Source organism: Sminthopsis crassicaudata, chromosome 6 (assembly GCF_048593235.1).
Source record: "Sminthopsis crassicaudata isolate SCR6 chromosome 6, ASM4859323v1, whole genome shotgun sequence".
In the NCBI taxonomy this organism is placed as follows: Eukaryota; Metazoa; Chordata; class Mammalia; order Dasyuromorphia; family Dasyuridae; genus Sminthopsis; species Sminthopsis crassicaudata.
In genome coordinates this window covers 76,001,356-76,027,426 of record NC_133622.1, presented here as the reverse complement: position 1 = coordinate 76,027,426, position 26,071 = coordinate 76,001,356, and the positions used below count along the sequence as shown (strand labels likewise).

At 35.2% G+C, this 26,071-nt stretch overlaps 1 protein-coding gene across 6 annotated transcripts in view; it reads left to right on the top strand.

Annotated features, from left to right (window-relative positions):
• NR3C2 (nuclear receptor subfamily 3 group C member 2) overlaps positions 1–21,387 on the top strand; it is a 366,275-nt gene extending 344,888 nt beyond the window's left edge. For 4 of the 6 annotated variants that reach the window (XM_074273687.1, XM_074273689.1, XM_074273688.1 and 1 more), the window contains exon 9: positions 20,754–21,378. In XM_074273687.1, coding sequence (XP_074129788.1) covers positions 20,754–20,909 — 156 coding nt within the window. In that variant the 3' untranslated portion in view covers positions 20,910–21,378. Of the gene's footprint in view, positions 1–20,753 lie in introns of all 6 variants that reach the window. The other 2 variants (XM_074273690.1, XM_074273691.1) reach the window with 1 other exon arrangement.
• Positions 21,388–26,071: the final 4,684 nt, after the last annotated feature.

Genomic DNA, 26,071 nt, shown 5'->3' with positions numbered 1-26,071 from the left:
GAACCATCAAACGACCTTTAGAGCTCATCTGCACCAAGCTTCTGGACAACAATATACTAAAATCATATAGGAAATACATCGCCCTTCTCTACTGACCTATGATTTCTTAGTATGCCCAGTAAGGAACTCTCCATCACTGTAAAGTAGCTCCTATTATGGAACTTTACACTCAGTGCGAGTACTAAATGATTTGGCTAACCAGGAAAAACAACAACAACAACAACAACAAAACAGCTTCACTCAATCAGTATGTGTCAGGGACAAGGTATGCAACAGCTTATCCTTTTTCTTCACTATAGCACACTGCCTCTCTGATAGAGTATTTGTCTATTCTTAATTCTAAGTATCTGTAAGGAAGATTTTTACAAATGCATATCAGTGTCTAAAGAACTCTGTCTTTTCAACATAACAATAGCAATATAAGACCTTGGATTTGTATAATTGTATTCTCCCTAAGAACCAAAAGTGCTTCAGTATCTTTCTAATATCCCTGTGAAGTAGCAACATGAGGTGATAGTGTTCTGTCTTTAGAGGTTGAGAAAATAAGACAGTGGATTCAAGTGTGCTTTCTCAGGTCTCAGAATTTAACAATAGCAAAGAAAATTCAGGCGACTAACCTACTCACTTGAACACATGTACTATAAACCTGTTTGCTCATGTCCATATTGAAGAGAAATAACAACTGGTATCCATCTTTATTGTAAAATAAACCTTTTTATGTATGTTTTGCAATGCATTGTAGATGAAGAGGGGCAGGAAGGCTTATACAGGTACAAAGAAAAGAAGGAAAGAAGCAAAAGATAAAGCTAAAAGAACACTTTATTTTGAAGCTAAGGAAGGGGAGAATAGAGGGAAATGAGGAACAGTGTCAGTCAAGTAGATGGTGAAAAGAGCCTCAATGCTGATGAATGATTTGATGCAGAAAGTCAACAGTGAAAGGATTTGAGAAGGCAAGCAATATGCTTAAGTAAAAGGTTAGAAAGAAGTTTTTAATAGTGAAGTTTTTAAATGAATGTAAAAGATTATAGGGGCCAGGAGCCCAGACATGAATTCATCAAAGATCTGCTGGAAAAGTGTCCAATATTACAGATGACATGGAAAAAGAAACTTATGCTTGAGAATTATCAGTCAAGACATTGAGAAAAAAATATGAAAGATAGGGACAGCAGTGGTTCTTTAAGAATTGTGGTATTTTGTTAAGGAACAGGATGTTAGATGGAAGTGGTCATCCAGGAGGTCATTTGTGCAGTTTCCCCACCCATTGCAGGAATCCTCCCTGTAACATTTAAGATCAAAGCAACTTTTATAACATCAGAAGTCCTTTTAATGCCCAAATCCAGGTCACCAGGGCCAATTTTAGCTATTATTGAGTCAATAAAGGCTATCAGATTTTTCTGACACAAACTGTGTCTAAATCCATTGCCAGTTGTAAGTTAGTTTGCTTTTGTGGAGTGAATTGAAATAAGGACTCAATAATTCTGTCTAAAATCTTATCTGATCTTGAAAGCCGATTACCTGTAAACATACCAGTTCAGATTTGTACTGTACTGAATTCAGTGCATGTTTTCAAGGAGGATCTGAGAAATATTGAAAACAAAATTAGAGAAAGTTCATACTTCTATATACAGTAACATGCCAATGCATTCCCAACTCAACCCTTTCATTAGGTTTTCTTTGTTCAGCAATGTCCTAATTATCCCTTTATCTTTAAGCTCTACTTTCTTTTTTTTTCCCCATTGTGTCATTTTGCTTTGTGTGGTTCACATGTACAATAGACCTTATTCACTAGGAGGTGGAGCTGTGATCTCGAGTGAAGCTGGTGTAGGAACCTTAAACACAAGTAGAAATTAAACAAATTTAACTACCAAAAAATGCATTTAAAAAGAAATTTAGTCCATTTTGCTTAGCACAGCATTCTTAAACATTTAGATCATTAGAAATGATTTTTACTTTTTACACACCTTAGATTGACGTGGATTGTTAAGAAATGTGGCATGAGTCTTCAACACTGAGAAGCAGCATGATGTCATACTGATAGAGCTGGTTTTAAAATCATGAAGACCTAGGTTCAAGTTTTGCCTCTGAGATTCAGTGGCTGGGTGACCTAGGCCGAGTCACTTAACCATTCAGTGTTCTAGACAACTCTCCTGAGTCGTAAGTTAGAAAGGAGTGCTAACTTGCATTAACAAAGGAAGTTTCCTCCCTGGAAACTCCCTATGTCAATGAAATCATAGGTTCAAGACCAAACCCCATATTTCATCAAATGAGCATCTGGTGCATTAAAAACTTAGGGACTCTTCATTTTCTTACACTTTCTGATGAATTTGATACTGTTGACTCCCCAGTAGAAATATAAGCTTCCAGAGGATAGATACATTCATACTTTTCTTTGTATGAATTGCATCCAATTCAGGACTTTTGTACATAGTTTCTCAGGACTGTGATATGATCAGTGAGGGTTCCTTATCAAGCCATGCAACTTTGTTCATTTCTCCCATGACTTCTTCAAGAAAGGTCCACCCAACATTATGGGAGTGGACTTTCTAAGTGTTTAGTCATTGTTTATTGACTGACATTCCCCACAACACAGGCAGACACTTTTTGTGAGAATGTGTCTCAGAATTATTTTATACTTCTATTAAAATGAATGATTAGAGGGTTGTCAGACAATTTCTATGGTTATATCATTTAGAGTATATGGTGTGATTTTTGACACGTTCATAGGAATGCTTTGTTGGAGGAAAACTTCTAAAGGCACAATTTGCTGTAGAATGCAGCTGCTTTTTATGTAGTCAATAAGTGTAATGGGATCTTATATTCTCTGAATCTTTCCATCAGTTGTGAGAGTAAAATTGTTTGTTATAGGAGGTATTTTGTGAAAGCATGCTTGTCCCTTCTCATGAAGGATAGCATTGTCATGGAAAATAGATCAATTATACAGAGAAATTTTACAAAATAGGCACATGAGTTGGTCATTACATTATCTTGCTTATTTGGAGGTATTAATAAATTTTGATAGTTTTTTGTTTTTGCAGCCTTTGATAAACCTGCCCTCTTTTAGATATGTTGAGACAATTGTCTCCATGACATAGTTGTCTCCCCTCCAGCTCACACCTTTCTTTTTGGGTACTTGATTTATTCTTTTCCCATTTTCATTTTCTTAAGTGCCATTTATATTTTCTCATGCAGCATTTTGGAGAGGTTGTATTCAAGTCCAAATGTGATAGTTTCCTGATGTAGATAAGATTTTGTAGTAGAAATCTTCACATATTTTACTGCTTTTCATCTATTTGTTGTCCTTTAAATTTCATCCTTAAATTTATTCAGGATGATCGAATTTCCTGGAGTATTTAATTAAGCTGTAAAGATGTCCCCTTCTAGTGCTTCTTTCTTCTTTAGGAGATCAAGACTGCTTATAATCTTTTATCATCAAAATCTTTGCAAGATTTTACAAACAACATATCCTAAACCAGTGTTGTCCTTGGTTGCCATGTATTTGGCAAAGAGGTCAGGAATTTCCTGCCTGGCTGGCTTCTTCCTTGAAGTAATTGATTTATATCAATTAAATTTTCTTAAGAGATTTGCCTGAGTAAGAAATCAGATTCATAAATAAATCCAACAGAGTAAACGGACATTAATCTTGTCTTTTCTATGGCCCTAACATCTCTCATATGCTTTCCTTCCTCTCTACTTACATAACCAGCACCCTACTATTGATCCTCATCACTTGAACCATTTCAGTAGGCTCACCACTCCTAATCCATCTTTCACACAGCTGCCCAAGTGAGTTTACTTAGTAAACTCTATGACCTCACAATTAACTCTAGAATCAAACACAAACTTTTCTGGCAGTTATTTAAAGCTACTTGTAACCTGATCACTCATTTCCTTTCTGTTCTTCTTGAAAATTAAGCAATTGATCTGAGCATTCAGTATAAATTATTAATGTTGGCCATAGTGATCCACATATACACATTTTTTTCAAGATGATTATTTTGAGAGCTGATAGAGTGGAGAAAAAGAAACTGAAGACAGGAAATTTAGTAAGGAGGCTAGTCTGAACTAAGATGATGGCTTTGTGATGTAGAGAAGGGAACGGCTTCCGTCCACTCAATGATTCATCCATACTAGTCCTGTTGTTCTTTACATAGCATGCACCATCCCCCTGCTTTTCATTAGATGTCCTTTCGACTAGAATATGCTCTCTCTCCTTAACCCTACTTCAAGAACTCCCTGGTTTCCCTTACAACAGCTTATATGCCATCTTCTGCAAGAAGGCTTTCCTAGTTCTCAAACTACAGTGCATTCTCTAAGGTCGCCTGATTTTTATCTTGTATATATCTTTTATATTTGTTATTATATTATTATGTGTTATGTATTACATGTTATCTATATAATATTCTGCATATATATCATATATTGCATATATATACACATTAATATTCATACATCTTTTCTTTCCTATTAGAATACTCCCTGAGAGCGAATTGTTGTTCTTGTTTGTCCTGGTTTTGTTGTCTTGTAGCCTAGCATCAAATAGCTGTTCCCTGAGACTTGGCTTCCCCTTTTCAACATATTCCTTCTTCCTTGCTTATCTCATCCATCCCCATGGTTTAACTTGTCAGATCAGTCCATCTATAAACATTTATTAAGCATCAGTGATATGTTGGTCCCTGTGCTAAGCATTGAGAATACAAAGATCAAATAGTCTTTTGTCTCCAAGGGGGCTTACATTCTATTTGATGTCAATTGATTCCAAAATGCTCTCCTTTTTGCCCCTGAGTTTCAGTCTTGCATTTCCAATTGTTATGGATATCCTTTCAGCACCTAAACTAAATTGAAAACTGAATTCATCAACTTAACACCAATAACACAACTTTTCTATTTCTGTGGATAGTATTACCATATCCCAAGCCAGGGATCCTCTGTGACTCTCCTCTTCTCCATCTAATTAGTTGGCAAATCCTATCATTTTCGGATCTTTCTTAAAAGCAGCAGTGAAAATATCCCATTTATTAGGCATGCTCTTGCTACTCCGTATACTGGAAGTTTGTGCCATTCCTGATGCCTGTCATAATCTAGACTAGATTTGAAGAGGAACTATTCTATTTGAGAACTCATGTAATTTTGAGAAATAATTGGCAAAAACTTGTGAGCAAACTTCATTATGTCAACTCACATGACCTTTAATTGATTAAATATGTGAGCCTCCTACCATAAGAAGGCAGTCTATCAAATTAAGGAAAAGTAAGTGTTATTTTGTTTTAGGTTTTAAAATCTCTATTTGTATATTTTGCTTTGACACAATGGTTATTTCCCAACAAATACTTCAGTAAGTTTCCCTAAAAAGAATTATTTCAAAAGAACAGTTCAGTAAACTGATCCAAAAGTGTAACTGTATTTGATGGTATTTTTAGCTTTCCACTTATACAGTTTATTCATTGAAGTAAGTAAGTGTGTTTTCACTTTGATAATATGTTAATAACCAAAACAGTAATAGGTCCTAGGAGCACTACAGGTGAGTTTTCAAATCACTTCTTTGGGATTATTTTTAATTGATTTGTTGGGTTTTTTTTCCCATCTACATTGTTGTGGCATGTGTATGTGTGTATGTATAAAATGTGTGTATGTGTACATATATGTATACACACGTACATATAGTGTGTATACATATAGCCATGCATACACATGGTATATTGTGTATGTGTGTATATACGCACATGTGTATATATGTTGTTTTCCTGGTTCTGCAAGAAAGTTTTCCTACTTTCCAAACTATAGTTCCTTCTTCTCTAAGGTTACCTTTTATTTGTCTTGTATGTCACTTTTATTTTAATTATTTATTTATTTATTATTTTAATTTTATATGTATATACCTAATAATATATATTAATAGTATAAATATGTTGTATGTATACACACCAATATTCACACATGTTGTCTTTCCTATTAAAATTTATCTACTTTCTTTCCAGTTCTTTGCTGCTACCACACCCCCACCACCACCCAAATGCTGTTATAAGTATTTTAGTATGTAGGGAACTTAGCAGAGGGGTCGCTAATTAAAAGGTAGATAAATTTTATGCATTCATTTCACATAATTCCCAATTGTTTTTCAGAATGCTTGAACCAATTTGAATCTCCACCAACATTGCATTAGTGTGAATTCTTTCTATAACTCTTCCAATATTACTGTGGCCCCTTTTTTTATCATCCTTGACAATTTGCTAAGTATGAGGTCAAAACTTTAGGGATGTTTTGATTTGTATTTCTTGTGCTGTGAGTGAATTGGAAAATATTTTCACAAAGCTGCTAATGTTTTAAAATTATTTTGAGAACTGGTTGTTTTATATCTTTTCATTGTTTATCTGTGGGGAAAATGTTGGTCATCTTTCTCTTCTTTCTCTATATACCATAAGCCATTATCAAAAAGCAAAGGTTTTCCCCTCATTTGACAATTTCTTTCTTATCTTAGTTGCATTGATTTTATTCAGTTGCATTTAATCACAATTCTTTCTTAACTTGTATAATCACCTCTCTCTATTATTTAAGAATACATTCTTAATATAGCTGTAAATACATATATATATATATGTACATACATATACATATATTGGGTTATAGAGTTCAGTTATTTCTGATTCTTCCTTGTATATTCTTTTCTACTGATATACTTTTTTATTTTTTTAATCCAGTAACAGATGGATTGGGTGATGACTATTTATCATTATAATTGCATTATTATATTATTACAGTTTGTGTTCTAGCTGTACTATTTCTACTTCATTAACATATTTTTCATTATTTACATTGATTTCTAGAACTTCTGTCCTTCTAAATGAATTTTCTTTTGTTTTGCTTAATTCTGTAAAGTTATCACTTCAATAGTTTGACCAATATATAACATTAAAGCTGTGCACTAATTTCAGTAGTTATGTTGCTATTTTTATGATATTGGCATAGTCCAGCTCTGAATTTTTCTGTAATTACTTAACTTTTCCCCCTTATTTCTTTAAGAAGCATTGTGTACCTAGGCAGACAATGGAATGAGCTTTTGTGGATTAAATCTTGGCTATTTTATGTATTTTTCAACAACTCTGACCATGACTTCATTGTCTTTCACATACTAGCAGTTATTTCTGTGATTGTTTAGGAATTCATTTGAAAGTCCCCTTTTATATGTATTTCTTTTCTTGTATGCCCAGTATTGATTACTAATTTTGTTGTGTTATGATCTGTAAAAGATGTTCAGTATTTCTTCAAATTTATCTGCAAATTCTCTGTAGCATAAAATGTGATCTCTTTTTGTGAAAGTGCTAAATGAAGCCTAGAAATAAAGATATTGTCTAACGGTCCCATTCAGAAACTGTCATAAATTATAATTCTAAATTTTCCAGGTTTATTCAGTTCTGTATTTTCTTTCTGTATATTTCTGTTAGATTTGCCCATTTCTGAGAATACTGAGTTATTGTCTGTGTTACCACATATCTTTTTAACTTTAATGCCTGTTAAATTTTCCCTTATAAATTTAGATGTTACGCCATATATTTTTCATATCTGTTCTTTGGTTTTTAAGCTTAATCTAATTTCCTTGTTTATCTCTTGATACTGTGCTTTTTAGTTTCTTTTAATATCGTTGTCATTATTTTTTTTATTGTGATACATAGTAAATTTAGTTCTATGCTGTCATTTTGAATCAATTGAGTCTTTTTTTGTCCATTTAGAGTCTGCTTTTAAGATGTCTTTTGGTAAATAAATGACTTTGGGCTTTTAGATTCTTTTCTGTTTTACTCCATTCACATTTACAATTATAACAGTTAGATTTGTTTTTCCATCTGTATCTCTAGTGTTCTTTTTTTAGTTTAGTTTAGTGTTTCTTTTAATTTCCTTCCTCTTTTAATGTTAAAAGTACCAGAATTTAAGAATACCTTGAAGGAATAAGTTAAATCAATTGACATATACTTTTAAAAAAATCTTTAAGTAAAAGAAAATAAGAGATAGTAGGAAGAAAATATTTTGTATCAGTTTATTCATTTGATCCTTTTAATGATATTTTGTTTAAACTACTTTGATACAACCCATTCCCACAGTCTCTCTTTTCTCTTACGCCTCACTCTCATTTGTCAATCCTTTTCTTAGTTGTAGATCATTGTTTAAATTAGTGATTTATTTTTCTCTTTTTTTTATTTATTTAATTTATTTGTTTATTTATTTATTTATTCCCCCCCTCTCAGTTAAATGGTTAGTTCAAAATATTCCCTCTTTTCCTCCTCTCCAATTTCTTATATTTGTTAGTTTTCTTTGTCTATTAGAAATAATTTTTGGTTTTTTGGCTCTGAACTTGACCAAAATGTGACCCTTTCCCTTATTAAAAAAATCACATATAAAATCACAAACCTCTTTTGTCTCGGAATCCCCTTTTCCCTAATGTTTTTGGTTTTTGTTGTTTGTTTGTTTTTACAGTGATATGTCTTTTGTATAAGTGTCCTTCTGGTTTTGTTCATTTCACTTAGAATCATTTCCTATTTTTTCTTGGTTTCTCCTGAATCCAACCCTTTTATAAGTTCATAAAGCCCAATATATTCTATTACCTTCTTTTATTGTAATTTATTTAGCCATTCCCCAAATTGATGGATATCCCCATCAATTTCCAGTTCTTTGCTTTAAAAAATATATATATACTGCTATAAATTTTTGGTGCGCATATAGGTCCTTTAAATCTTTCTTTGATCTCGTTGGGGTATGAACTTACTAATATTATTACTGGGCCAAAGAACATATCTGTTTCACCAACTTTTGGATATAGATTTCCTGCAGCTTTTTATTTTAAAATTTTACTTTGTTTTCTTCTCTTCATCAATTCTCTTCCATTTTGAAATTCTGAAATTTTGTTCTAATTTGTATCTGTTTATCTGTTCCTTTATTTGTTCCTTTTTTATTCTCTTTTGTTTTCCTCTGAGTGAATGCTTCTGAAGTACCATGTATAAGTTGACTTCTAATTTCTAAATAATTTCCTTTGGAGAGCTTTCATCCCTTTTTTAATGTTTTGCACCATTCTTAACAGTAACAATTCTTGAGGGAAATAATGTTGATAGAAGCAACGAATGCCTCAAGGTTGGAATTACTGTGCACCAGATCACAAAACCTGTTTTTATCCCTTTTATTCTTCTGATTATTCTTCTTATCCATGGACTTAAAAGGATTCAGAAATCACTTGCATCTCTAGAATACAGTTTTAACTCAGAAAGTACATTTATCCATCTTTGGGGCCATTATGGAAATTAGTGTGTGATACTTCATTTATGCTCCTCTCAATTTCTATTTCTTTAATTTCTTTCCTTGTGTGAGAGGGCAGGTTTTTTTTTTCTCTAAATGATCCTTTTATTAATATTTTATTTACTCTATATATCAGGGTTGGGTTTTTCCTTTGCTTTTTTAAATTTTCAGTTCCAAATTCTCTTCCCTCACATTCATTGAGAAGTAAGAAATGTGATACTTATTTTACATATAAAGTCATAGACAACTTGCCCACATTGGTGTCGTTGCAAAAAGAAAAAAAGGAGGAAAAAAAAAAAAGAACGGGGAAGCAAACAAAATGAAGAAAGAAAAAAAAATTGCCTCAGTTTCCACTCAGAGTTCATCAACATAAACTCTCTATTGGAAGTGGATAGCATTTTTTATCTTGAGTCTTTTGGGAATGTCTTGGGTCACTGCATTGATCAGTTAGAAGTAATAAGAATTTCACAATTCTGATTATATTTCTCTAACTAGACAAAATGTTCTCCTTGTTCTACCTACTTCATTTTATATCATCTCTTTTAAATCTTCCAAGGGTTTTTCTGAAACCACCCTCTTCATCATTTCTTATAGGACAATAGCATTGCATCACAACAATATCCATAATTTGTTTATCCATTCCCCAGGCCATTTCCACAGTTGCCAAGTCTTTTCCAACACATTCACACAGAGCTGCTATAAATATTTTTATAAACATAGGTCTTTTTCCTTTTTTTATTTCTTTGGTGGTATTGCTGAGTCAAAGGTTATACAATTTTACAGTTCTTTGGTCATATTTCCAGATAGAATGGTTAGATCAGTTCACATCTCCACTAACACTGCGTGGGTTTACATATTTTTCCATATCTTTAGCATTTGTCATTTTTCGTCATGCTAGCCAATCTGCTGATGGGTGTAAGGTGGTACTTTACAGTTGTTTTAATTTGTATTTCTCTAATTATGAATTATTTACAGCATAGTTTCATATGGAAAACAACCTATTCATTATATTTGATATTTCTCATTTGGAAAATGGCTCTTTTGCATAGTTCTAAATATTTGAGAAAGGAGGCCTTTTATCAGAGAAACTTGTTATAAAAAATTTCCTCAGTTTCCTACCTTCTTTTTAATTTTGGCTGCAAAATCAAAAATATGTTGGGTCATAACTTCTTCCTATAGTGACAAATAATTTTTCCGTGCTCCTCTAATTTTCTTCTATCACCCTAATGTCTAAATCATGTACCCATTTTTTAAAAATTATCTTCATATTTTTTGGCCTTTTGTTCCTTCAGGTGAATTGCTATTTTTTTATTTTTTCATTCTGTCTACAAAATTATTCTTTAGTATTTGTATTAGTGTGGCACACAATAAGTGATTTGATTTAGTTAATACTGTCATTTTTATGACATTGGTTCAACCAAGCCATGAACAATTAACATTTCTTCAGCTATAAATATTTGTCTTTATTTATGTGAAGAGTGTTTTGTAATTGTATTTATATAGTTTCCCTATGTGTCTTGTGAGAGAGAGGCTCAAGTATTTTATAATGTCTACAGTTATTTTAAATTTATCCCTTCCTTCCGGGTTTTGTTGGTAATATGCAGAAATGCCGATGCTTTATTTAGGTTTATTTTGCATCCTGAAAAGTTCCTAAAATTTTTCATTGTTTCAACTAACTTTTCAATTGATTTTCTAAGTAAACAATTATATTATCAGCAAAAAAGTGAGTTTTTTTTTCCTCTATGTTCATTCCATTGATCTTTTTTGGTTTTTGCCCTATTTCTAGTACAATATTCCATAGTAATAGTGATAATATATATACTTCTTTTGCCCCTGATCTTATTGGAAAAGTTTCTAATTTATCTTCATCCTAGATGTTTTCTCTGGTTTTAGACTATAGTATTTATAATTTTAAAAGATACATTTATTTCTATGTTTTTAATGGGCAGTGTATTTTGTCAAAAGCCTTTTCTGCATCGGTTGATGATCATGATTTTTTTTTTATTGTTTTATTATTGATATCATGCTTACAGTTTTCTTAATATTGGACCAACTTTTCATTCTTGGTATAAATTCAAGCAGGTCCTGGTGCATGATATTTGTAATAAATTGCTATAATTTCCTTGCTAATATTTAATTTACAATTTTTACATCATTGTTCAGTAGAGAAGTTGATATATAGTTTTTTCCTCCGTTTCTGCTCTCCTCGATTTATGTATCAAAACTATATTTGTGTCTCAGAAGGAATTTTCTAGGGCTCCTTCTTTGTCTATTTTTTCAAATAGTTTATATAGTGTTTGAATTAATTGCTTTTTAGAGTTTTTCCCCCCTTAGGGAGCTCATTTGTACCCTATTCAATTTCTTTTTCTAAGATAAGATTATTTAAATAATCTTATCTGCTAATCTCAATATATTTTTTGTGAATATATTCATCCATGTTATTTAGATTGTTAATTTTCTTGGCATAAAATTGAACAAAAATAGTTCCTAAGAGTTGTTTTAATTTCAACTTCATTTGTTAATTACCAGTGTAAAAAAATGAAATAGTTAATGATTTTTCTTCTTTCTTTTTAATCAAATTAACCAACTGTTTATCTGAGGTTTTTCCCACGAAACCAGTTCCTAATGTTATTAGTTAGTTCAATGATTTTTTTTTAATTTTCAATTTGTTAATCTCTCCTTTAAGGTAATTATTCAGAGATTAAAAAAAAAAATTTCTCATTAAGGACTGTTGACTCAATCCCACAAATGTTGGCATGTTAAGAAGGGAGTAGGTTCTTACAATGTGCCTCTCTAGCTAGCTCCCACATCAATATCCTCAAACTTCTGTCTTCCTAAATATCCCTGAGATTGGGATATAATTGTCTTGTGATTTGTAGCCTTTGTTTGGTGTTTTCTTTTTAATCAAATTAGCCATTTGTTTGGTCTTTTTTTCCACGAAACTAACTCCTAATTTTTATAGTCCCGTGATTTCTTTAACTGTCAGTTTGTTTATCATTTATTTAAGGTAAGCATTCAGAAATACAAAATTTTTCCCTAAGGACTCTGTTAGCTGAATCCCACAAATATATAGGAATTTTGTGAAGGTTTCAAAGTTATGACTTTTTACTTCTCCATCTTGATTTCCCCCACCTGTTTTTTTTTTTTTTTAATGACCAATAAACACAGGGTAATATATTTCATTATTTCCTTGAAATTAAGCCTATTTTTCCCATTTTGTGCCAATGTTTGTTAACAAGAACATTCTTAGGGAGGGAGGGACTCCAAATGTCTCATTTTAAGTTGCATCTTGAACTGCTTTGCTTTTTCAAATTCTCATTCTCTTCTGTAGTATCTAGTACATATGAAATAGTGTTATTCAGATTTCCTTTTCCAATATGTGAAAATATTTCTCTTGGTCACTTGCAGAATTTAACCTATTATTAGAATTGTTAAATTTAACTAACATATTTTGAGGTTTGGAGGATTTTTATTTAGGAGGCTATCTAGACTCTTTCAATAGTTGCTTTGCTTCATTGCATTTGTCATGTTCTTCTAGGGAACACAAGATCCTTAAATTGTTCTATAAGAAGATCACATTTTTAAAAGAGAGAGAGATAAAATTACCTTTTGCTTTTCTTCCAGGAGGTATCACTCTACTTCAGTATTTTTAGGTGACTTTGGCAGGACTGTGAAGGCTAGATGGTGAAGGGTGCTGAATGAATCTTATAAGAATTAATTATTTTCCATTGTTGCTTAACAAGGATTTTACATAGTTGGGGTTTTCTCTTTTTTGTCCTCTATTATTTAGCTCCAATGCTATATTTTTTTTTGTTGTAAATTTTTCTCTTTGATCTGAGGGTTTAAGAATTTGGCAATAATATTCCTATGTTTTCCACCAAGGATCTCTTTGAGGTGGTAATTTTTAGGATTTTTTTTTCATTTTTACTTTCCCGTCAATCTATCAATCACTCCAGGACAAATTTCTTGAATAATTCCTTGCATTATTGTGTCAAAGTTCCTTTTAGTTCACAGCTTTCAGATAGTCCAGTTATTCTTGTACTTCCTCTTCTTGAGCTGTTCTCCATCTCTGTTGTTTTTCTTATATTTCAAATTCTGTTCTATTTTTTTCATTCTTTATTCTGTTTTGTTATTTCTTGATCTTCTATAGATTCACTGGCTTCCCCATGCTCAATTCTAATTTTCAAAGAGTTATTTTCATCTTCAAGGTTCTCTGTCTCCTTTACTAATTGGTTAACTTTTTCAGAATCTTCTTGTTTTTCTTGGATAGTTTGTTTTGCTTTGGGTTTTTTTTGTTTTGTTTTGTTTTTAGTTTTTCTTCAGTGTCTCTCATTTGATTTTTAAATTCTTTTGAGTTCTTCTATAAATTCTCTCTGGGCAGGGAGCTATTTCACATTACTTTCAGGTAGAAGCGGTTTGGTTTTTTTGTTCCTTTTGTTTTGTTTTTTTACTTCAGTGTTCTCCTCTTAAGATAGTTTCTCTGATGGAGTTCTATCTTTCCTGGTTTTTTTGTTTGTTTTTTGTTTTTAAATAAGAGGTATTAGTGTAAGCACTTCTAATCATGAGGTGCTCTGGCTTCATTTCAGCTTGCTCCCTTGATCTGGATGGAACCCCAAACCAAGAGTCTCCCTTCCTGTAAGTGCCTGCAGACAGTACCCCCTACTCCACTGCTTCTAAGCTCAGGGATATACTGATTTCTTCTCGCCCAGGGCCGGGTCTCTAGCACAGCTGGGCCTGGTGTTCCTGATTAGTCAAGATTCCCTCAGTCTTCCCAGATCTAGACCCCAACTCCATAAACTGTCCTGGTGGGGAAAGTCTCTGTGGCTCCTGCCAAGGCTCCAACCAAATCCAGCTCCTCTGAGGGTTCCCCAGTTTCTGAGACTAGCGCTTCATACTGCTTAATTCCAGGCCTGCCATCTTTCTTTGGGTCTCCTGGGTTGTGCCAGGAAGACCCCTGTTTTGCCCCAAGTCTTCTTGATTTTTTATCAGTCTGTGCCTTTAGGTGCAAATTTATTCTGTCTGTGGGAGAAATCTGGAGAACTTGGAATTTACTGACCTCCTACTCCAACAACTTCTTAGGATCCTTCCCCAGTATTGTATTTTATTTGGTATATAATGCTTCTTTGATTTGTGTGTGCATTTAAAGAATTAGCAAGGATTAGGAGAGTGTGTAGTTTGCAGACTCTTTGGTCCCACAATCCCAATGATTGTCTTAATGTTATTTCATCCTCGTGTTAAACATAGTTGGTGAGTTTCTAAAAGAAAGCTATGTCGTAAATGTAGCTTCTTCACTGATGGCAGTCAGGGTTATTATAGTTTGCCTCCTAAAACATATTGGTTTTTTTGTGTAGTCGATTTTTGGACGTGTCTGATTCATCATGGTCCCAGTTGGGGTTTTCTTGGCAAAGATACTGGAGTGGTTGGCCATTTCCTTCTCATTTTTATAGATGAGGAAACTGAGGCAAATAGGGTAAAGTGACTGGCCTAGAGTGACACAGATGGTGAATGTCAGAGATCAGATTTAAATTCAGGAGGATGAGTCTTCCTGACTTCTAGACAGATGCTCTATCCACTGTGCCACCTAGCTGCCCTATTAAAATGCATGCTTACAAACAAAAGCCAGACAGGCCTGCAATTTTAGCAACAGGTCCCAATAATGATATTCAGGCCTTGGTTGTTAAGGAGAGAATCTGGAAGAGGAACCAGAATTCAATCCTCTTGTTCAAGGTTTCTTTATGGCCAAATGTTTGAAGGGAAGAGCAATCAACACTGAAAAGAGGTTTTAGGCTTTTACAAGACTCAGATTTTCCTTGGTTCATTAGTACCAAGAAGAGAGCCCCAACCCAGAAGACAAATTTCATATGAAATTGGACTTTAGGGCTAGGAGACTATTAATGAGATTACGAATTAAAATTCTCTAATTATTGCAAGTTGTTTTTAAATGTTCAGAATGCTATTTGTGGACCAATGGGAATGAATAATATTAGGCCATATCTAGCTAAATAAGAATATTGAAACTATTTTAGAAATTCTTCCAAACCCTCCAAAATAAATTTGGCAAAATTTCTAATCTTTTAAAAATAAAGTTGTCCCCATAGCTTTTCCTTTTCCCACCCCTGATTCATCTTACCCAAAGAATCAATCCTAATTATGCACAGATTTTGGGAACAGCAAATCATTTCAGAGAAATTAGTACAACACAGCAAACATTTGTGTCCAGACTTCCGTGAGGTGGTTTTAATAAGATCCGTCATCCTCTGAATCATGGAGCCTTCACCCCGGACTCGGGGCGTCTGGCGGCCTCCCACCCAGGTACGGCACAGAAGGCCGGACCCTGCAGCCCCTGCTCCTCATTTGGACTCGAGCACATCTTCAGCAAAGCAGCAGACCCATACGGGAGGGTGGGGGACACCAGCTGTGCACGGCCACCGGGAGCAATGATTCAATGAGGTGCAGTGGGGGAAATGTCCTAATTAGAGCCTCAACACTCTCGTTTGTTAGAACATCCAAAGAACCGCAGCTCTCCACTGTGACCTTGCCCGGGCTCTCCTGACTTAGCACCAGCTGTCGCCCGTCAGTCTGGGAGAACTCATGCGTGGGGCTGAGCCTGACTTTGCCTTAGATCCAAGCAGATGCACTCTGTAGAACTGGAAGACAGAAATCTCCATTTATTTTCAAATCTTTCTATGATGTCTAATGATACTGTATCATTGCTGATTATAATTAGTGCTCCTGTTTGCCTTCTCAAATTGGGATCTGCCTGTAAAGGACTGCGGAAATCAATGCTGTTGCTTCAGACTTCCCCCCGCCCTCCATTTGTCTCATGGCACTGAAGGCATCCAGGTGGCAGGAAGATGGGGTGAGGGGTTGGGTTGGGGGCACCAGAACCATCTGCCTCAGCTCCTTGCTTGCTACAATACATGATGATTTGAAATTTTAAAATCTGAAGAGTGGCCAAAGGAGACCCATTTTAAGTTGTCAGGAAATGTAAGAGGTGAAAGAAAATGAATAAACTTTCAATGGAAGTTAAATGGGGACAAGGTTTGGTACCATGAAGCACTGAAGGAGAATTCTGAACAAGAGCCAGGGGAAAGCATTAGTTTGCATTAAGTATTGTTGAGCATTTACTCAAGTGAGTTTTAACTTCTTTGATTTCTTTAATGCATCTAAGGATTTTTAAACCAATAAGCTTTTTGTTAAGCACATGAAATGTGCCATGGTTATACATACAAAAGTGAGAATCCTTGTCTTTGGGAAACTTACATTCAACTGGAGGGATAAAGCCTGGTATAGGGGTTTAGATTTAGAGCTGGCAGTGGCTTCAGAGGCCCAGACAAAAATGCACGACAAAGCTGGGATTTGGACCTGTGTTCTCAGACTTAAAATCAAATGTTCTTTTCATCATTTCACATGTGGTACTGTTTACATTGTAAACAACTGTTTATGGATATGTAAATGTGGAGTATCTACTAAATAAATTTAAAATGATTTTAGTGGAGGTGGGGCTGAAGCAAAGCATCTCTAAGGGCACTAGAGATGAAGGAGGAACAACAGGGAGACCAGTCGGGCTAGATTGTAACCTGTGAGATGATAACGGCTCAAAGTATATATAATAAACCTGAAAAGGTGTGCTGGAATCAAAATATAAAAGACGACTGCAATTGCCAGAGATGTATTTGTTTTGTCCTAAAGGCAATGGAAAAGCTATGGGGTTAGATGGTGCTTGGAAAATGTCAATCCAGCAGCTGTTTGGAAGAAAGATTAAAAAAGGAAGACAGTGACTCCAGGAGAACACATGAGGAGGCTTCTATTGCAATAATCTGTATTTAGGACAGTTGTGGTATGAAGGTAGAGAAGGGAATGATTGAAAGAGAAAAATATCTCAATAGGAATCTTTTTTAAATAAAATAAAATTCAAATAAAAATAAAAAAAATAATTCAAACCATAATTACCATCAAACAAGGGGCATATTAGACAGGCTCCCCCAGATGTGTGACCCTAGACAAGTAATTGAATTTCCTTTCACCTCAGGCAACAGTCTTAGATATAATAGTGAAGCCTGAGGAAATATGCTATTCCCCAAGATACCATGTGAGTAGTGCTGGTAGAGACCACTTGAGAAATAGCTCACAACTTATATAATGTTACTTTCTGTACAGGGAGAGTGCAAATGTAAGTCCCACTTTACAGAAGTGGAAACTAAAATGGTGATTTACCATAGGAATGTGAGCAGAGGCTTTTTGGCTTCTGAGTTCTACCTTATTCTGCCACTTTTACCCAAGTGGCAGCAATAGGGCTATCTTGGAGGAAAAATGAGAACAGCTCTCTCGTAATGAGGAGGAGGATTCACAGTCTATATTCACTGACATAGCGGATGCCACAATGGGATTCTTGCTGCAGGGTTAATGTTCTTTGGTGAGACCCAAAGAGTAAAAGAATTCTCAGACTTGGTGACGTCTTTTTAGAGCCAAGTAGAGAACAACTTAAACTTTGTATTTTCTGTTGTCTATACCAGCAGTGTTAAATAGAAACTGCAAAGTGGCCCTGGCAAGCCACTTATTTACTTAAGAAACCACAATTTAACATTGTCTATGCTGTGTTATTTTTTTATTTCTGTTGTGAACTATTTCCCAGTGACATTTGAATCTTGTTTAGGTTTCATCCTCATTAGTAGGACATGTATTTTGAGTTAAAATTCCCCATAACATTGATGGATTTGTGATGAGCCATTCACAAACAACTCAGCACAGATCTAGAGATAGTTCACTGAAGTTACAGGAATACTTTCTAGGCATGTCTAACTCAGAACTGAAACCTTCAAAATTGGGCCTTCTTTAGAACTATGCTTTGAATTTTTTTCCCATTGTCCAAGAAATTTACTATCAAATTTAAAGGAAAAAAGGCAATAAATACTGACATGCAAATATTACAAATAAGATACAAACTACCATGGCGAGACCATTTGCTTTATCAGTGAATAGGCTTTGAAAATGACAAAGTTCTTTTTCAATCAAAATGTGATTTCCCAGTACTTGAGGAAGTTATTTCACTTCATCAAAAATGTCACTTTAAAATTTTGAGGGTTTTTTTTTCCTCACTTTTCAGTTTCATCTTATTTTGTAATTCTTCTAGAATTATGAACGGTCTTTTTTTGTGTTTAAATTGTACACCAACAACTAGGTAATTCAGGGGATACCTGGAATCAGAAGACCCAAGTTCAGATGTGTGCTCAGATAATTACTAGCTATGTGACACTTAAATTGTTTGCATCATTACATTCCACAGATGTAAAAAAGGGATAATAGCATTTACCAGTTAGGTGAGGATTAAATGATATAATTTTGTTTATAAGTGTTATTAGCATAGTGTCTAGCACATAGTGAGTGCTTTATTTAATGCTTGCCACCACCACTTTCATTAGATATGAACTCAAGGTCAAGATCACTGTCTGTTTCTTTCATATTTGATACTTGAATTAGGTTAATGATTTCCCCCACTACCACCATTAGTCTTGGTTATTAACACTATTACGTACTTGTCCCTTCAGACCTAACCAATTTTACCCAATTATCCATAATAAGCATTGGTACAAAAATTACCTAGAAGCCGTTTCCTCTCTAGACTCACGAAACATTGTAAGTTTGTACTTTATGCAGCCCCTTTGGGCTGCTTTGTAAATTCCCTGGATTCTACAGAACACAATTTCAGAAACAATGAATTAGATGATCTTTGAAGTGCTTTTCCAAATTGACTCTGATGAGTATGAAACATAAAATGTTGCATTTGAAGAGATACAGGGAAGTCAATAGACCTCTTGAGAAATCATAGAGATGGAATTAAAATTGGTCATTTGTATTAGGAGAAAAAGGTCATGTTTGTCATAATATTGGGGCAACAGTATTTAAACAACTGTTTTTTGATCATTTTGTCTCTTTAAAATAAGCTCAGTAAAGAAACAGAGGAGGCTTATTGAACTTTTGACACATGGCTGAGTATCATGTATGTGGAAAGATAATTAATGACAAATGATTACCTCTTTCTGATTGACAGATTCTTGATTCAGGATTTGACCCTATTCTAATTAACACTGCTAGCTGTTATTTATTTATTTGTTGGTTGGTTTCTTTCTTTCTTTATTTGTATGTATGTATATACATATATGTATATATTTATACATATGTGTATATATATATACATATATATAAATTATTTTCTTTGGACCTCGTAGGTCCAAAAGCCAAATCACCGAGTTGTACCTAGTAGTGAAAGTATGGGAGAACTGGAAGGGTAGTGCTATTTGGTGCTAAATTCTTCCTAAAAATTGCTTTTATGTTTTATTGCTTTTTATAGGACTTCTTGAGAGGTGGGAGGGAAAAACAAAACAAAACAAAAAAACTAATCCAAAAGATCTTTTTGGACACTAGGAGCATAGAGCAGTAATGGAGTTTTGAAGCTGTAAGAAAGAAATATATCTTGAATGGTTCATTAGCAAAAAAAAAAAAAAACAAAGCCAGTTTGTGGAGATCCCAAAACTAATGAAGTTCTTAACAGCCAGAAGATACTGTTATTGTCGCTTTAATATGTCTTCTAACAGAAATGTTAATTCTTAGGGTTTTACCCATTGAAGACATGATTGTCAAGTGGTAAATAGATCACTTTCTGTCCCTACTGCTTTCCATTGTAACATTGGAACCATTACTTCTGAAATGCACCAGATATGAGTTTAAGTGAAATCATTTCCTATGAATCAACCCTTAAGCAAAAAATGTGATACCCCTAGCACATGTGAGTTCATAAAATCATGGACTTAAAGCTAAAAGACACCTTATAGATTGTTGAATCAACACCAATATCTTTTAAATAGGGAAACTGAGGCTCCAAGAGTGGCCCAAGGTTAAACACAAATCCATGTCCAAGACCAAATCGATGCCTTAGTTTGAAAACTCTACAGTACAAAAAGCTTGGAGCCATAAAGTATATGTTTTAAAGAATACTTTTGCCAGAAAATTTAACAGAATAAGACTTTGATAGAAGTCTCATCATAGCATGTGAGAACACCACATCCCATTGAAACTGAGACTAATGATATAGCATTGGTGCCAGACTCAAATAAAGGGATCCTTGCAAGCAGCCTATTGACTGAGAAAAATCATCAATTACTATTATCTTGGATTGTGTTTTTATGTTTTAAATATTTCCTTATTACATTTTAATCTTGTTCAGAAAAACAGCAATTCGAATCCAGAATTTGTAACAGCTGTGTGACTACTGACTTTATTAATCTGTATTTCAATTAATCATGCTCTACCTTGTGGCTGCCTCCACTCCTTCCTCCATCCAAGGACAAACTGGTAAAATTCAATGAGGCAGAATTATGTAATTTCCTTTAAAAAAAAAAAAAAATCCCTGGATGTCTGTCTGCATTTTACCTTGAAATAAGGCTCACTTCCTTTTCCCCTCTGTCTCTGTGTTGTAGCTGGTGAGTGACTTGTTGGAATTCTGCTTCTATACCTTCCGAGAGTCCCAAGCCCTGAAAGTGGAGTTTCCAGCCATGCTGGTGGAGATCATCAGTGACCAGCTACCAAAGGTGGAATCCGGGAATGCCAAGCCCCTGTACTTCCACAGGAAGTGATGGAAAATGTCTTAATGGAAGAACTTTGCCTTAAGTTTCCCCGTGTTATTCCACACCCATGAAGGACCCAAGAAATCACATTTTTAACATGAGATGATTCACAGTTCAGCAGTTTTTCAAGTTTAAAATCACGTCAAGGGTTTGGGGACTGGAAAGCAGTTCGATATGGATTTGGCAAGAACTGGATGATTTAAGAGCTCTTCTCCTTACCCTCAGTGCTTAGAAAATGATCCCGTTCCTCTGGATGAAAAGCCATATCTAGTCAATAACTCTTTGATTTTGATATTTTAACAGATGGAAGTTTTCAATATGCCATGTAGTTTCTGGTATTGTTTGCTTGTTGTAAAAGGGTTCAAGGACTAATGAACTTTTTAAAGCTTACCCTTTGGTTTGCACATAAAACGTACAGTCAAATATGGGGCATTAATATTCTTTTCTTATTTAAAAAAAAAACAAAAAAGAGAAAAAATATATACAGATTCCTCTTGTGTAATAATGGAACATTTGGTGTGGAATAATCACCTCCCCTCCTGGGGCATTTGTTCTCCCATGTTATCCTCCATCACCAGTGGACACACCCTTGGGTGTCCATTTATTATTTAATTAAATGGATAAGATGTTAAAACAAATGCTTCAGTTTCAATTTATATTATCTATTGTGCTGGCTTTACAAATAATTTTTCGCAGTCTTTTGCTGTACTGTACATTACTGTATGTATAAATTGTGAAGGACCTGAAATAAGGTGTAAGGAACTTTTGTAAATGAGACACATACAAAAAAAAAAAATCTTTAATGGTTAATAGGATGAATGGGAAAGTATTTTTGAAAGAATTCTATTTTGCTGGAGACTATTTAAGTACTATCTTTGTCTAAACAAACAAGGTAATTTTTTTTTTTTTTTTTTTTTTTTTTTGTAAAGTGAAATGTTCTGCATGCCTAATGAAGCGTTTACAGTGTATTTAAGAAAGGGAAAGCTGTGCCTTTTTTTAGCATCATAGATGATTTACCATTTTACAATGTCTGTTGTAAATAACCATACAAAGTTTTTCAGTTGTCTTTAAGCCTTTCTATTCTTCTGTATTCCGTTTCCCCTTTTGTCTGCCACTTACAAGTACCTGTGAGCTGAGTACACTTTTAAGGACTCCGGCTTCCACCTTCCCCAAGGAACGTTGTTGAGCTGTGTTTACAGCATCATGAAGGTTTCATTTAACAAGACACAACAAACAGGTGGTTCAGGAGCTTTGACAGCTCTAAGGCTGCAGGGAGACTCTGCCTCTTCTCTTATCCACAAACACAAGTAAGTCATACGCTGTTGGGACTGGGAGGGGGGGGAGTGGTTTAAAGGTTGCTTTCCAACTATTTTATGCTTCTTTCTTTGGGAGAAAATGCGAGCAACCTCTTACTGGTCCCCTATTCCTGATGTAGGGAAAGGTCAAGGGAATGTAGATCCCGGGAGGGCAGATCTCTCCACATTGGAATGGGGAGATTATTGGTGGGGTTGACATCTTCAAAATAAGCCTTTTATAATGAAAACCACAGCTCCTACCAACAAATGAGAACACCGAAAGTTCAACTCAATTCATCTGGTTCAGGCTCAGGGAAGCCTGGAAGCATAAATGAGCATGTTTGGGAGCAGAGCTAACAGTCTGATTTCACAAGATAAACTGCTGAGAGTAGAGGCCCGAGGAGCCTTTCTGAGAGTAATGATTAACATAAGTACTCAATTACTCATGGAAATCACATCCATTTCCCCAAACTCTCCATCCCCAAGAACGCAGCATTCCCTCCTGGCCGCCCTGTCCACCTTATGAGAGCCCATTCACCCACGGCAACATGACCCCAGTCTCTCTCAATGACACCGGCCTTATGTTATGGTAAACGTAGGAAAGCTGTACTCAAGAGGGAAAGGGGTCTGGTCTTCTTACATACTTTGCAACTTCAGGAATTTAATTTAATCAACAGATCTTTAACTACAAACTGACTTGCACAGCAATACGAAAGCTACCGTGGAAGGTGATAAATACACAGCATGCAGACTGGGGGTTTCTGGAACAGAAATGGAGACAATTGCCGCTTTTTAGTTCAGACTTAATTTTTACAGAATTGGAATTTCAACTAAACGAGGTTTGGGATGAATACGGTCTGCATCAGCTTTTTGTATTAACAAAGTTACTGGCTTTTTCTGTCTCCAGGTAACTTTGCTTGATTAAACAGCAAAGCCATATTCTAAACTCACTGTTGAATGCTTGTCCCAGTCCAAATTGTCTGTTTGCTCTTATTTTTGTACCATATTGCTCTTAAAAATCTTGGTTTGGTACAATTCATAATTCACTGAAACTTCTTCATAGAATTAAAAAAACACACTAAATTAGTTTGAAAAAAGCAATTTATATCTTTATGCAAAAACGTATGTCTGTCTTTGCAAACGACTGTAAGCAGATTACAATAAATCCTTTACTTTAATCATCGGTTGTTTTGAAAGAGTTTATTTGGATGTCTGTGGAAACACACAAATCTACCATCCAGCAGAACTTCTACTCTCAGATATTCTGCATTATGCCCAAGTTGCACTAGACCATGTGTCTTCTATTTTAGGAAACTGCCATCTTCCCAGCAGAACGATGTGGCTGTAACACATTCACTTACCTTAACTGTGCTTTTGGGGTCCCACAATGCCATCTCTGAGTTTCCCACAATGCTTTCAATCAAAGTCTCTTGTGAATGTCAGGACTGTGTCTCTTAACCTGGATCCTCTTCAAAATCTTCCCTTCAACTTCTTCTGTCCAAACGGACAAGGAAATATTTCAAATATAACAGACAAAGTAAAAGAGGGAAGAAACTGGCATTTTCCCCTACAAATTAATAAATATCACATAATTCAATGAGAATTGCAATAATAGCCATGTCCCAATAAAATCAGTCACTTTTAACAAATCTTGAAGACCACGGAGCTGGGAAAGGACATCTCTAGTCTAAAGCTCCTTTCTCTTGGAGTCACTCATCAATTTCTTAATTAAAGGCATTCTCAGAGCTGGTATTTTTTTTTAAATCATTTTGTTGGTGACCTGCTTTTTAGGACATTTTTTTTAAATAAAAGACATCTAAGAAGGATTTTATACAAAAGGCATATTGGGCTTCCAGGTAACTAAGCTGAGTGTTTTAACAATGAGTATGGTAGATCCTTGGAAAGTGAAACAGCCAGCTATACTCCACAGTATAAACAGGCATAATATACACAGTGATGCACATATAATTAAGACTTTATGTCCTATCTGTAAAGCTTTTTAAATAAATAGAAATTATTACTTGTCCTTTCAATTAATACCACACAGTACATGGTTTTTGATAAATTGTGCAAAAAAAAGTACACAGATTAAAAGGCGGGTATTTCTAGCACTTTAATGTCAGCTTGGCCAGATACTTAGGGGAATTAATCTTTGGAAATGAGACTGTGCCATACTAAAGAAAATGAAGTCATTAAAGCTATATTTTTATTTTCATTTATCAAGGTAGACCAAGGTAGTTCTGACATCAGAACTGGCAGGTTAAGTCTCTATATTCACAGTGAAATAGATGGCTGGGGCAATCACCCAGGTTTTTAAAAATTAACTTAGGTCTAAATAGCTGGAACAATGGCTTTTGTCAAACATTGGGCATGGAAATCCCAGCAACATCATTCTTCATGCCCCAAAATACAAGGTATGGTCAGTCTCAAACTTAATCCCTTGCGTATCCACTGGGTGCCCACACCAAATATGGGCAGCATTTGAGAAGGAAGGGGGGAACTTTATCACTGCCAACAACATAATGTAGTGTGTGAACTGCAGCCATTCACAATGATGTATTATGTAGCTACTCATCTAGAACCTAGCCATGGAATTGAGATCTCCTTGGAATGTTTTTCAGGAAAGAAAAGAAAATGTTTTACCATTAATTTTTTCATGGCATCAATCAGGCAGCATCATTTAGGTGCTTTGCATGAGTTCAAATACGGCCTCAGACACTCGCTGTGTCCAGTAAGTATCTTTGCCAAGAAAACTTCAAATGGGGTCATGAGGAGTCAGATACAATTAAAAATGATTGAACAAGCCACTGGATGATACTCAGGACTTCAAGAAAGTGATTTTATATACAGAGGGCTCCCTCCACTCTACAGGAGACAATCTCCATGGCTTTCTGTGACTACAATTTATTATCCAGTAGTCATCTGTAGTAGTAATGAGGCACTCTGATCTGGATCAGGCTGGCTCCTGGCCACTAGGCAATGTCTACGGCTAGACGTCCCCGTCTCCAGAAGCCTTTGCAGTATGGCTGAAACACTTGTCAGAGCTTGCACTTACTTGATCTAACTTTATCAAACCAAGAGTTACCTTCATTCTGTGAGGAAGCCCCATCTAATAAAGGGTGGCAGGGTAAGCAGAGAAGTAGAAGGAGAGGATTCGGAAGCTGAGCTGAAGGGGACAAAGGAAACGCTGAGATTCAGCAGCCAGAGCCAAGATAGGTTTAGAGTTCATAGGCAAAGACTGTGACTACACGATGGCTAGAAAGGGGGAAAAAAATAAGCTAGAAAAGCATTTCATAATTGTCGGGGACATAAATAAAAGCAAAGAAGTGAGTGCCCGTCCTCAAGGAGCTTGTAGTCTAGCGCCGTATAAAAGAATGTGAGAAAGGGGGTGGGTAAGGAACAGGTAATTGGGGCAGCTGGTAAAGAAAATGAAGGAAGTGGGATGGATGGCAGGAAGACTGAAAATAGCCTCCACCTCAAGTCTCTCACACATCCATCTTCACTTCCTCCTCACCTCCCATAAGGCAGCTCTATTAAAGTGTTTAGAAGCATAGTCTCTTTTGCAGGTAAATAGATATATAAAAGGGGAGGAGGAGGCTGGAAATTTAAATAAAGAGTTGAGACAGTTCATAAGGAAACTCCAGGCAGGCTCTGCTGCAGAAAGGACAAACAAGCCATAGTACTGAACTGACCCAGATTGCCCTCCACTCCCCATTCCCCAATTACGCTCAGAATTGCTCTATTAATTGCAGTGCATAAGAATGTGAACAGCCACCTGCTTGTCTAATGGCACTGAGCAATCCATGGAGGGAAGATGGAGCTCGGGCTAAAGCAGCACCCCCGTGGACCTGGCCACTCAGTTGGCCATCAGAGTAA